Consider the following 13,098-nt stretch of genomic DNA (forward strand, 5'->3'; position numbering starts at 1 on the left):
GGTGGTCAAACACAAGAAGTCCACAACATGCTGCTTGTAAAAGCACTCCGAAGGGTGAGTGATGCTGCTTGTTCGTGAATAGAGGAAATTGTCAATTTTGGTTACCCCAAGTAACGTACAGTACTTAGGTCGCAGGATCAGGTGGTGAAGGAATGCAGCCCCCATAGGACAGAACGAAGGTTATCGTAAGCGGCCTGATTAACTACTACAGTAAGTTCCTTAACAATGTGTTGCTGTAATAGCTCCCTTATACAATGAGTCCTTGATAAAGAAAAACCCGAAATACGAAATTTTGATGTTACGAAAGTGATGAATGTAGGACAGATTCCACAATATGAAAGTATCTATCTTGATGATATGAAAAGAAGTACGATAGGAAATACGAAAAATTCAAAACGGGCACTCACTTGTGGCGAGGAAATGAACTAACCCCTCTCTGGTAAGCAATTTTTTGCATGCTTCTCAGTTGAGTCCACAGTTTCGAGAGAATTCGCTGTCAGGACGATTCCCTGTCATTTATTTACATATCAGTTTATTTAGCAAGTATATTAGTTTTCGAGTTATTTGAGTTATAAAGGTGATGGTGGTTTATTTTTATTATGAATGTAAAATATTCATGAAATAGTTGGTATTAACAGAAAAAAATATAAATATATTGAAACGTGAATCCAACTTCACTGTGCATTCTGTGACTTCATTCCTCTCAAACACCATAACTTTACTCTTGTTTACATTAACTTTCAGATTCCTCTTCTTACACACCCTCCCAGATTCATTCACCAAACCTTGCAACTCCCATTCATCTTCACTCAGCAATACTGTACCATCAGCAAACAGCAACACTGGAATCTTCCACATCTCACCCTCATTCATTACAGCCACCCCCACATCCAGTGGAGACTGTGAGTGCATTCAAGTACTTGGGTAGTGTGATGAGTAAGGATGGAACTTTGGGGGATGAAGTGCTTGAAAGGGTACGGCATGGAAGGAAGGTTGTTGGTTCACTGAAAGCAGTGATGAGAAATAGGGAGGTGAGTATGGAAGTTAAAAAGTCACTGCATGATAGTATTATGAACCCTGCCCTGACATATGGAAGCGAGGCATGCATCTTGATAGAGGGAAAGTCAAGAGTGAGAGCAGTGGATATGAGTTACTTGAGAGGAGCATGTGGAATGACATGGAGGGACAGGTTGACGAATGAAGTGAAGGAATGTTGTGGGGTGGAAGTTGATATGGTTGAGAAGATTAGGAGAAATACACTCAGGTGGTTTGGACATGTGGAGAAAATGGAGAATGAAAGATTGACTAAGAGGGTGTATGTAGGTGAGGTGGAGGGAGGGAGAGGGAGGGGAAGACTGAGGATGAGGTAGAGGGATGGAGTTGAGAGGTATATGAGGGAGGGGGCAGTGAGTTGGGGGGAGGGTAGGCAAATGGTGGGTGACAGAGCAACTTGGAGGTGTTTTGTCTGTGGCCACCCTTCGTGGGATTAGGGCACCGAGCAATAGACTGATAGAAACGTGAATCAGGTGACGTACGGTTTCACTTCATCATTTAACATAAAGCTACATATGAGACATTGGCATTTATATAAATGCCTAATAACCTCAAGTGAACAATCGACATACTCTAAAATTATATGAATAATCTTTATATTATGTCTACATTCTCAGCTAATCAATCAATCTCAACCTACTGCATCCAAATATTACAATGAAAATTACTGAAGACAGCTATGGGAGATGCTAGATTATAATTCAAAGTCGACTATGACAAGGCAGAAGCAAGTTAATTATTGACTACAGGTGCAAATTATAAATAATATCCAAAGCCGACAGTGTTGAATGAACATAGACCTTGATAGTTACCCATGAAATTAGTTATTATAGAATTAATCAATTAAGTACATTTATAGAATGACGGGGAATCATCTTGTGTGCAAATTTTCCTGACGGGTAATCGTACATGTTTTGATGGCGGATTGACTTCATGACGAATTGTCCCGGGACTGAGTCCATGTCACTCATTGCAGCATCACTTGTTCGTGAGGATATTTTCGCAGCTCTACACCTTTTCGTACTGCTTAAACATGCCTCCCAAGTGTCCTGCATCATCTCCAGCATCGGGGAGTCTGCTGCAAAGAAGCAGCAGCACCGTACTCTAACTCTGGAGAGGAAATTGGAACTTAAAAGACGCCACAAGGAGGTGCAGGGAGTCTCGGAGATTGGGTGTTCTTTTCGCCTTGCAGCTTTCACCGTTGGGACTGTGACCAAGGAAAAGGAGATGTACATGATAATGGCCACCCCATTCTGTATATCTTCAAGTATTATTAACTTCAAAACAGGAGAGGTAAAATTTAGGTGGGGGGTCCGAGGGGGTCCTGGGATGCATCCCCCCATTTGTATATTTCAGTGGGGAAAATTGTTCCGATATACGAACTCGTAACCTCACGATTACGAGCCCGACACCCTACCACCGAGCTACCGCGCTCCCCAGCCTAGAGGGGTTAGTTTGCACCCATTTTGAATTTTTCGGATTTCCTTTCGTACCTCTTTTCGTATCATCGAGACAAATACTTTCATATTGTGGAATTTGTCCTATATTCATCACTTTCGTAACATCAAAAATTCGTATTTCGGGTTTTTCTTTATCAAGGACTCATTGTATAAGGGAGCTATTACAGCAACACATTGCTAAGGAACTTACTGTAGTAGTTAATCAGGCCGCTTACGATAACCTTCGTTCTGTCCTATGGGGGCTGCATTCCTTCACCACTGATCCTGCGACCTAAGTACTGTACGTTACTTGGGGTAACCAAAATTGACAATTTCCTCTATTCACGAACAAGCAGCATCACTCACCCTTCGGAGTGCTTTTACAAGCAGCATGTTGTGGACTTCTTGTGTTTGACCACCACACACCACATCATCCACAAACACAGCTACAATAAATAGATAAAATCCTTTGGAAAACTGCAAATGCTGAATGATTATCAAGAGTAAGCCTGGTACACATTTTTAATCCTCAATGAGTACTGATGATAACAAAGCTGTGATTCCTCATCCAGTTCTATTTGATTATAAGCATTACTCATACTTAGTGTAGAAAAGATTCCACTCCCTGACAAAAAAGCAAACAATTTGTCTATTCTAGAGGGAAGGGACACTGTTCCCAAGCAGTTGTTTTATTCACTTAATCAACCACAAAGACACACATTCCAGTTAAGATTTGGCACAACAAGAGAGGCAGCCCACTCACTGAAACTTACAGATTGAAGCACTCCCACATCCTCCACTCTTATCAGTTCCTCATCTTCTTTCTTCACTAATGACAGAAGAATCAGATGAGGCTTGAAGAACTAGGTGTAACAGAAACTTCTCTATGAGAAGGTTAGCATCACCCCATTTGTAACACCCAAGTTTAAAATCCCTTTCAATATCAATTAGCTTAATGTTGAGTCTGCCTAGTATACGAGGCTAGTCACAATGAAAGCAAGCTGCCTAACTCCTTTCAAATTAATTCAAGCATTTTCCTCCTTTACTACTACCAAGGGTACCCAGGCCAACTGGATTTTAACTTTCACATATACATCAGCTGCACCTTTAACCACTATCTTCACACCAGTACAGATCTTCAAGGAACAATCCAACTCTTTCAAGTTAACATCTCGACTAACCTGTGTCACTCATTACAGAGACCACTGCACCTGTGTCCACCTCATTCACGTAGGCTGGCTGTTGACCAGCACCTTCACTTCCTAAGGTGGGTGAATTTGCAGCTGAGCCACAGATGAAACCTGGAACAAACTATTGATGGCCATTAGAAGATCTTTCTGCAATATGCTTTAAAATTTGCTGGTAACTTAACACTGTGTGTTGTTAGAGTACGATTCATGTCAACTGCACACAAGACACATTCTTCAGTAGTGAACAGAGTGTTAGCTCTATGTGCAACTATTAAAGGCCCCACTCTCATGCACTCAAAACTAACGATTTTATTCCTACATGGACAATAATCATTAGAATGAGACCTACGTAAGTTGGATGCAATGAGAGCTCCCCTTTAATCTAGCCTGAACACTAGCAATCACAACATTGCTTGACCTACTTGGATGATGTACGCTTAACATTTGCCCTCTGTGACTGGCTAAGATTTGTGCTAAGCAACAAAGCTCCCAGCTGTTCCACAGTCTTTACCTCTGCATTGATCTCCACATGAAGAGGGAACTGTACATGTAATTCTCTGGTATGACTCCACTATTTCCATGGCAGCTCTCTCCTCAGCATTGTTCAACATACAGTAGACCAGTCTCTGCAAGTAACTTACTCTAACCTCACAAGTCACACCAAAAACAAGATGATCCCAATTTATCAAATTCAACATGGTCCCAAACGGACAGTTACCAGTAGGAGACACGAAATCCTTAAATGATTCCATGCTCGACTGGAAACATGAATTCAAATGATAGCAGGAAACTGCAAGATGGTTTGAGGTCATATTGAGCAATGAACTTCAGAAGTAATTGTTCAATAACTTCGTAGATTTCTGGAACAGAGCGATGAGTACTGTAGGTAGTCACTCCAACCAGTGATAAAAATAACACTCAGGTTACCTGGGGAACAAAGCGAGTGAAGAGTACTGTACGTAGCCACATCAACCGATGATAAAAACACCACTCTTGACATTCGAGTCAACTATCTCAGCAATGAAGTACGGCACTGCTAAAGAGATTCACAATACTCCTCCAGCACAGACCAGTCATCCTTGTCAAACTCACCAAGGCAACCAAAGTGAGACATAAGACCCCTGCACGCAGAAACACCTCGCTGCCAGTGTAATATCTTTGGGGTACTGAGGTAGAAGGCTGGAGTTGTGTCACGAATCAATTCGCGACATTTCCTTTTTGTGAGAAGCCACGAACTATTAGTGGAAAACTCACTGTGTATCGCTCAGTTAACCGTTTCTCTCTCCATTTCGGGGTATACTTTCCAAATCATTCGTCACTTTCAAAAGTGACCGATTTAATGCACGCCACTAAGTGCGTTACTGAGCGATACAATTGTTTCTTTATCGTTCGCCTCTGCTTGCATAAACCGTTAGCCACGCCTTCTTTTGGTGGCTTGTCGTCCTGCCTATGCATTATTTGAATTCAGTTTAGTGTTTGCTGTGACGGAGACAGGACCTGTGCAGCAGTGCGAGAGGTCAGCTAGTACCCAAACTCCACTTACAGTTTCTCCAAGCTCCCACCTTTAGTTCTCCAGCTTTGGGTGATACACCGCATTCATTGACTAGTATTTCCTTTGTGTATTTTGTAGTCTTAAGAGTTTAGTTAAGGTGTTTTTCCTAGGCGTAGTATTTAGCTTCTGTGTGAGTGAGCTGAGTGCGTCTCATTTAATTTGATTTGAAATGTAATGTTAAATTTGTTTTTGTAATTAATAAATTTAACAGTTCTATTTCTTGAGCTTAATGTAAGAGTAAAAATCTTGTTTCATTTCTCCATAATTAAGCTTATTTTCCATATAGCTCCTAGCTTGCATAAACGTTTGCTTTCATAACTGGTACTTAGACCAGTCTTGTTGTATTAACTTAAAATCCGTTGTGCCAGGAGTCAATGCATCAGCAAGAACCTGATGTTATTATTATTAGTATTAGTTATTTATTGTCAGGGGTGATGTAACTTTCTCCAGAGGCTAACAGTACAGTAATTCAGCAATTGTGAGTAATTAGTCTCTGCTGTGTACTGTTGAGAAAGTTTATAAATTCTCGTTCTTAGAGAATCGTGCACAAGCCAGCGTAAAGTAATCGTTGCTTGATGTAGCAAGACAATCATTGTCTCTGCGCTTCAATATTATTGAATATAAATATCAATTTAAATAATATTTAACCATTTATTTTAAAAATTACCCTGATATTAGAAAAACCCCGTGACAATTGGCGACCTCATTCCAGGATATTAACTCCTAGCTCTAAAGCTATTCACGAGATAGTGCTCACTCATTCATATTTAGGTATTTATCATTAAAGTTTATAGGCACAAGCTTACTGGTGTTTACCCTTAATTTAGCAAGTGAATTTTGCTTTATCAATCCATAGAGTACTTAACTCTAGTTTATTCTTGGTAACGCCAGACGATTTTATTCGCTTCTGGGAAGTCGCCGTACCATTGTGTTTATTATTGAGTCTTCCCAGTCATTTACATTTTTGATTTATTCTTTGCCAGTTAACTGGATAAGACTGGTCACCACTAGCTTGTGTCTGTACTCTTTATTTTTGTTTATTAGTATTCGTCGCTAAGCAGTCAGTACTCAATTTCGGTTACTTAGTAAATTGAGCTAGCATCATGGCTACAGCTGTATATGTACAGGAAGCCAAAGATATTGGTCTCACAGACCCAGAGAAAATACAGAGTTACGTTCTCTCACGGTTCAATTACGAGCAAGAACGCATTGAGAAAGATGCTCGTGAAGAGCGTAGGATTCAGCGCGAATGCGAGCGAGAACAGCGCGAATCACGAGCGAGAACAGCGTGAGGAACGTGAAAGAGAGCGTGCTTATGAACAAGAGCAGCGTGAGAAACAGCGCGAATACGAGGCAGAAACAACGCTTGTGAGCTCGAGTTAGAAAAAGAGCGAGAACAGCGCGAATACGAGCAGAAACAACGCGAGCTCGAGTTAGAAAAAGAGCGAGAACAGCGCGAATACGAGCGTGAACAACGAGACAAAGAACGAGAACATGAACTTGAAGTGCTGAAGCTCAAGCGAGATTCCTTGGCTTCAGACACGTCTGGTGCAGTTGGTCAAAAAGCTCCACGAGCGTTCTCCCTGCACATGTCCTGGCGACCCCACGCATCAAGCTTCCTTCATACAAGGAAAAGCAGAATCGAGCCGTACATAGCTCGTTTGAGGACATGGCAGACTTATATCAACTGGATGAGGCAGCTAAGCGGCTTCAGTTTCTTAGCCTATTTGAGGGCCCTGCCCTCGATATTCTCCACAGAATTCGTGGAGACAATCTCACATATGAGATGATGAAAGCTGCACTCATTAAGGCGTATGGTCTCACAGTAGACGACGCCAAAGTTCAGTTCATGCGAGCTCGTCTCCAAGACAAGGAGACAGCTGTTCAGTTCCTTGATCGTCTCACAGCTTACTTAAATGAGTGGATGGAGAAAGATGAAACTCCTTCCACGCGTGAGGGATACTGACCTTTATGCTGCGTACACAGCTAGAGAGGTCGTGGCCTGCTGAGCTCATAGCACAGCTTAAGATCTGCCAGGTGAAAGATGCCAGCCAAATGGCAGAGAAGGCTGACGCATTCTTTACTGCATACGGGTATCAAGCTCGTAAGCAAAACACCTGGAACAGAAAACCTGATAAGTCTGGGAAGCCGTCTCAGACTGAATCCCAGCACCAAGGCCGTTCTCAGAGTAATGGTCAAGGTCCAAAACCGCAGTGGAAGGACCAGGGGCAAAACACTCAGAAACCTGAGTGGAAGAGGTACAACAAGTACCCTAACCAACAGCAGTATCAGCCACGCAATCGACCTTCGGGACAAACTTTTTCACCACCAGCTCAAAAGAGGCAGGAAGCGAATGCAGCCTTCATTCCTCAGCAGCAGCATGGTGGTCACGTCCCTACCAGTGTGGGTACTTCCCCACAGTTCACTAGTCCCACAGTGACAGTGAACCCCCCTCCACAGATGGCCAATGTTCCATCTTATAACCCTCAAGGCACAATGTTTGCCACATCAATTCAGCAGCCTCATGAGTGGCTAGCTGCTTCCTCCACAGGCCCCACCACAGGTGACAGTACCTTCCTGGTACAGCCAGGGTTTGTGGGAGACATTCCTGTGAAGGTCCTGAGAGACAATGGTTCCTCAGGTTGCTCTGTCAAGCAGAGTCTAGTTCGGCCTGAGCAGTATACAGGTCGACAGATCCATGCAAGCCTTATTGATGGATCAGTGAGATTGTTCCCTGAGGCATGTATCCAGGTGGCATCTCCATTTTATACTGGTATGACACTTGCAGTTGTCATGCCAGAGCCTCTATATGACTTAATAGTAGGCAATATTAATGGAGTCAAGGATAGTTGCTCCGATGGCGCTACTCAGACTTCGGCTGCTGCGGTAACACGAGCCATGACTGAGGCTCCAGACTGTGTCACCCCAGTGATCATTGAATCGCCGCAAGATCTGATGTGCAGTCAACTTGTTGTACAAGAACAACATTCTGACCCGACACTTGCTGCCGTGCGGAATAAACAAAAGGGTCGAGTGATTAAGTATTCACGGGGAGGTCGGAGCCAAGTTCCTTCGCAAACAAGGACGGCTCTACCGTGAGTCCACGAACACCCGAGAGGCGAGGAGTTCGACTGCAGTTTGTCGTTCCCGCCAAGTACCGCCTAGCAGTGTTACAATGGGGTCATTGTTCAGTCTCAGGAGGTCACATGGGCAAAAGGAAGACCCAGGGCCGTATCCGAGCTGACTTTTTCTGGCCAGGGATGGGACGGGACATAGATAGTTTTGTCCGTTCCTGTAGTGTGTGCCAAAGTATCACCACTAATCAGGGACATGCCCTTCCTGTGCCATTTGTAACTACACCTGTAATCTCTGAGTCAGTTGAGAGACAGGGTAGTGGTGAAGTGGGTGCAGACCTGACGTCTCGCCCATTGGCCCCACAGGACACATTATGTCCAGGGCCTGTACATACATATTATGTACCGTAAGTTAAGGGGGAAGTTGAGAGGCGACTTGAGGCTATGGAAGACCCAAGTTTGCACAAGGATTCTCAGCTTCCCGATACTAATATAAGTACTGTAGGTTAAGGGGGAAGTTCGAGAGAGAACTCCGCAGTGGCGACTTGAGGCTATGGAAGACCCAAGTTTGCACAAGGATTCTCAGCTTCCCGGTACTAATATAAGTATTGTAGGTTAAGGGGAAGTTCGAGAGAGAACTCCGCAGAGGCGACTTGAGGCTATGGAAGACCCAAGTTTGCATAAGGATTCTCAGCTTCCCGGTCATAATAGAAGTACTGTGAGTTAAGGGGAAGTTCGAGAGAACTCCGCAGTGGCGACTTGAGGCTATGGAAGACCCAAGTTTGCATAACCATTCTCAGCTTCCTGCTAATAATAGAAGTACTGTAGGTGAAGGGTGAAGTTCGAGAGAGAACTCCGCAGTGGCGACTTGAGGCTATGGAAGACCCAAGTTTGCATAAGGATTCTCAGCTTCCCGGGACTAATAGTAGTACTGTAGGTTCAGGGGAACTTTCGAGAGAGAACTCCGCAGTGGCGACTTGAGGCTATGGAAGACCCAAGTTTGCATAAGGATTCTCAGCTTCCGGTACTAATATAAGTATTGTACTGTAGGTTAAGGGGGAAGTGAGAATTCCGCAGAGGTGACTTGAGGCTATGGAAGACCCAAGTTTGCAAGGATTCTCAGCTCTCCGATACTAATATAAGTATTGTAGGTTAAGGCACAGGTTGAGGACCCGTGTGCGGTTTGAGGCTATGGAAGACCCAAGTTTGCACAAGGATTCTCAACTTGCCGACCATAATTGTGTGCTATAATTAATGGCGACCTCGAATGTACGTCGTAGCACTGACTGCTAGGCAGAGAGTAATTGTAACATAATAAAATTTTGTCCCATTGACACTTTTGATGCTCCACCTCAATTGGTTTTGCAGGTTCAGCAATGGGTGTAGCAGTTTTGCTGTGCGGACCAGCTGATCGTCTGCCGCACGCTGCCGCCTCTTCTCCTCTGCCTCCGTCGTCGCCATAATATTATTTACTGTGTCATTTTACACGTAGGTACAGTTACACTACAACTGTCACACCTACACTGTGTATTACATACACCACGCTACACAACAATTAGTTGTCAGTGTAAATGTGGCAATTTTCGCTCAGTTTGACCTGAGTACAGGATTTTCACCGTCGTCACGGAGTTTTTCCCTCAAGCTTGCTTCTATTAACGTAAATACGAGGTTTTTTCGCTCGCTGGCGACTGCGATTTTCTCCTGTAGCAGGATAGCACACACACCACAGTGTGAATCTTGTGTGACTGAGTTAGGATTTATATATATGTATATTGAAATCTTTCTTCTGAAGGAAGAAAGATTTAATTTTCATGGGCGTAATGTCACGAATCAATTCGCGACATTTCCTTTTTGTGAGAAGCCACGAACTATTAGTGGAAAACTCACTGTGTATCGCTCAGTTAACCGTTTCTCTCTCCATTTCGGGGTATACTTTCCAAATCATTCGTCACTTTCAAAAGTGACCGATTTAATGCACGCCACTAAGTGCGTTACTGAGCGATACAATTGTTTCTTTATCGTTCGCCTCTGCTTGCATAAACCGTTAGCCACGCCTTCTTTTGGTGGCTTGTCGTCCTGCCTATGCATTATTTGAATTCAGTTTAGTGTTTGCTGTGACGGAGACAGGACCTGTGCAGCAGTGCGAGAGGTCAGCTAGTACCCAAACTCCACTTACAGTTTCTCCAAGCTCCCACCTTTAGTTCTCCAGCTTTGGGTGATACACCGCATTCATTGACTAGTATTTCCTTTGTGTATTTTGTAGTCTTAAGAGTTTAGTTAAGGTGTTTTTCCTAGGCGTAAGTATTTAGCTTCTGTGTGAGTGAGCGAGTGCGTCTCATTTAATTTGATTTGAAATGTAATGTTAAATTTGTTTTTGTAATTAATAAATTTAACAGTTCTATTTCTTGAGCTTAATGTAGAGTAAAAATCTTGTTTCATTTCTCCATAATTAAGCTTATTTTCCATATAGCTCCTAGCTTGCATAAACGTTTGCTTTCATAACTGGTACTTAGACCAGTCTTGTTGTATTAACTTAAAATCCGTTGTGCCAGGAGTCAATGCATCAGCAAGAACCTGATGTTATTATTATTAGTATTAGTTATTTATTGTCAGGGGTGATGTAACTTTCTCCAGAGGCTAACAGTACAGTAATTCAGCAATTGTGAGTAATTAGTCTCTGCTGTGTACTGTTGAGAAAGTTTATAAATTCTCGTTCTTAGAGAATCGTGCACAAGCCAGCGTAAAGTAATCGTTGCTTGATGTAGCAAGACAATCATTGTCTCTGCGCTTCAATATTATTGAATATAAATATCAATTTAAATAATATTTAACCATTTATTTTAAAAATTACCCTGATATTAGAAAAACCCCGTGACAAGTTGCTGAAGTTGGGTTTATTGTGCGTATTTACAGAGCAGTGGCTGAATCTTTGACCGATACCTAAGGCCAAAGTTGATACTTGAGTAGCTTTGGTAAAAGAACTAACAATATAACTCTGCTGACAAGAACTGAAACCTTTTTAAAATTGTGTGTGTGTTGTGGTGTGATGTGTATGGAATGATACAGTGTGTGTGGTGTACTGTATGGTAGCCTCTGTGGCATGTGTGGTATGGTGAGATTTTGAATTTGTGTGTGTGTATGTGTGTGCATCCTGGAGTACGTGTTTACAGCAACACTGAGTAAAGTAAACCTAAGTAAACCCCCTTTAAAGTAAAGCCTCCTTGAGATGACTGATGGAGGGGGAACACTTATAAGTAAAGTAATCCTAAGTAACCCCCTTTAGAGTAAAGCCTCTCTGAGATGACTGATGGGGGGGGGGGGGAGATGTTAACTCTGTTAAGTGGATGTCTGTCATACAGCACATGGCAGGAGAATTTGGCAGTTCACCTGCATATGAATTACCTGGTCACTATTTTCAAAGCTTACACTGGGGAGGGGGGGGGGACTCAAATTGGAAATCTTTCTCTACTAGTCTGTCTATGCAGAGGTTTACTGTACTTACATATAGTTGTTTTTATTCAGGTATGTGTTCACCCTGGAGGACATGGATACAGTAGCACCTTGTTATGAATACTTCCTTCAGAAGATGGAATGGCTGCGCTGTCAGAACCTTGCCGAAGTGGAGTGGACGGTGGAGCAGCTTCAGTCAGACTTTGAGCAGTATTTCACCTACGAGCGAACAAGACACCTAGTGCTCTGGAAGATACATGCCAAGCTGAAATGACATAACGTGAATTGTAGGTAATATGGTATTATGTTACTACAGCATCTGTAATGTACAGGCAGAGACAAATATCTTCCGTAAATCTGACGAACCGATAGCGGAAAAGCCGAACCAACTGAGACAGGCATTATTTGAGACAAGATTTTTCATTGTTTTGTCAGTTATAAATTTTCTTCAGACAGAAATGGGAAGATACTTGTTTCTCTGACTAGCTACATATGCTTTCTTTATCCTCTATACTCCTAAACATACACTTAGTACTGTCTTACAGTAAGACATATCTTGATTTATAAAATCATTATAATTTAGTAAACATGATGCTTAGTACTGTCTTACAGTAAGGTGTCTTGATTTATAAAAACATCACAAAATAACATATATATAATAGGAAAACTAAGTGCTACTGACTGTGTACTTGTGCAGGGTGTATTATTCAGGTTAAATATTCTTTTATTTGTACATAAGTTCTAAAGTAAAGACTTTATTTTATGCATTCAGTGAATAATTTTCCATATTCACTTTTTACCTCATCATAACAGTGATGTACTTTAATTTTAGTACAGTATTTTCATCCATCCATTCATCATCCAATCCTACGTTGCCCCATGAGGAGTGAAGGAGCCCAGAGCTAGGCATGTTGGTCCTGACATTAAAAGATGAGTGACCAGCCTCACTCATTCCTGGGTGGCATAACATGAGCAATAAATCCCAACCATCCCTTGGATATAAGCCTACACACATTTTATTCCGCTTGAAAGATTTGTCACGTCAGAAGGTTTAAATACAGCTTTCATTACTAGATGTCGGTCCAGTGTTAAAGTTTTATGGTGGTAGCCTGATAAAAATAAAATGTCACCAGACTAATGGGGCTAATATCATAAATGGTACATTGACATACAATTCTAATAAATTTAAGAATGACAGCTTGTACAGCTATAGCAGTACCTCCAGTTCAAAGCATCTCTTCTAAGCTAACTTATGCCATCTGGAAATAACACGGCAAAAATATAAATGTCATCGGAGAGAAGGGTAAAAAAAAAAAAAAAAAAAAAAAAAAAATATATAT

At 42.2% G+C, this 13,098-nt stretch overlaps 1 protein-coding gene across 3 annotated transcripts in view; it reads left to right on the forward strand.

The window, feature by feature from the left end:
* The window catches only part of LOC145394392 (methyltransferase-like protein 22), a 33,887-nt gene extending 20,819 nt beyond the window's left edge, over positions 1–13,068 (forward strand). For all 3 annotated transcript variants that reach the window (XM_080268263.1, XM_080268265.1, XM_080268264.1), the window contains one exon: positions 11,831–13,068. In XM_080268263.1, coding sequence (XP_080124389.1) covers positions 11,831–12,032 — 202 coding nt within the window. In that variant the 3' untranslated portion in view covers positions 12,033–13,068. The remainder of the gene's footprint in view (positions 1–11,830) is intronic.
* The last annotated feature ends 30 nt before the right edge of the window (positions 13,069–13,098 follow it).

This window comes from Coenobita brevimanus, chromosome 27, assembly GCF_032717465.1.
Source record: "Coenobita brevimanus isolate Jiangsu-jjx chromosome 27, ASM3271746v2, whole genome shotgun sequence".
Classification (NCBI taxonomy): Eukaryota; Metazoa; Arthropoda; class Malacostraca; order Decapoda; family Coenobitidae; genus Coenobita; species Coenobita brevimanus.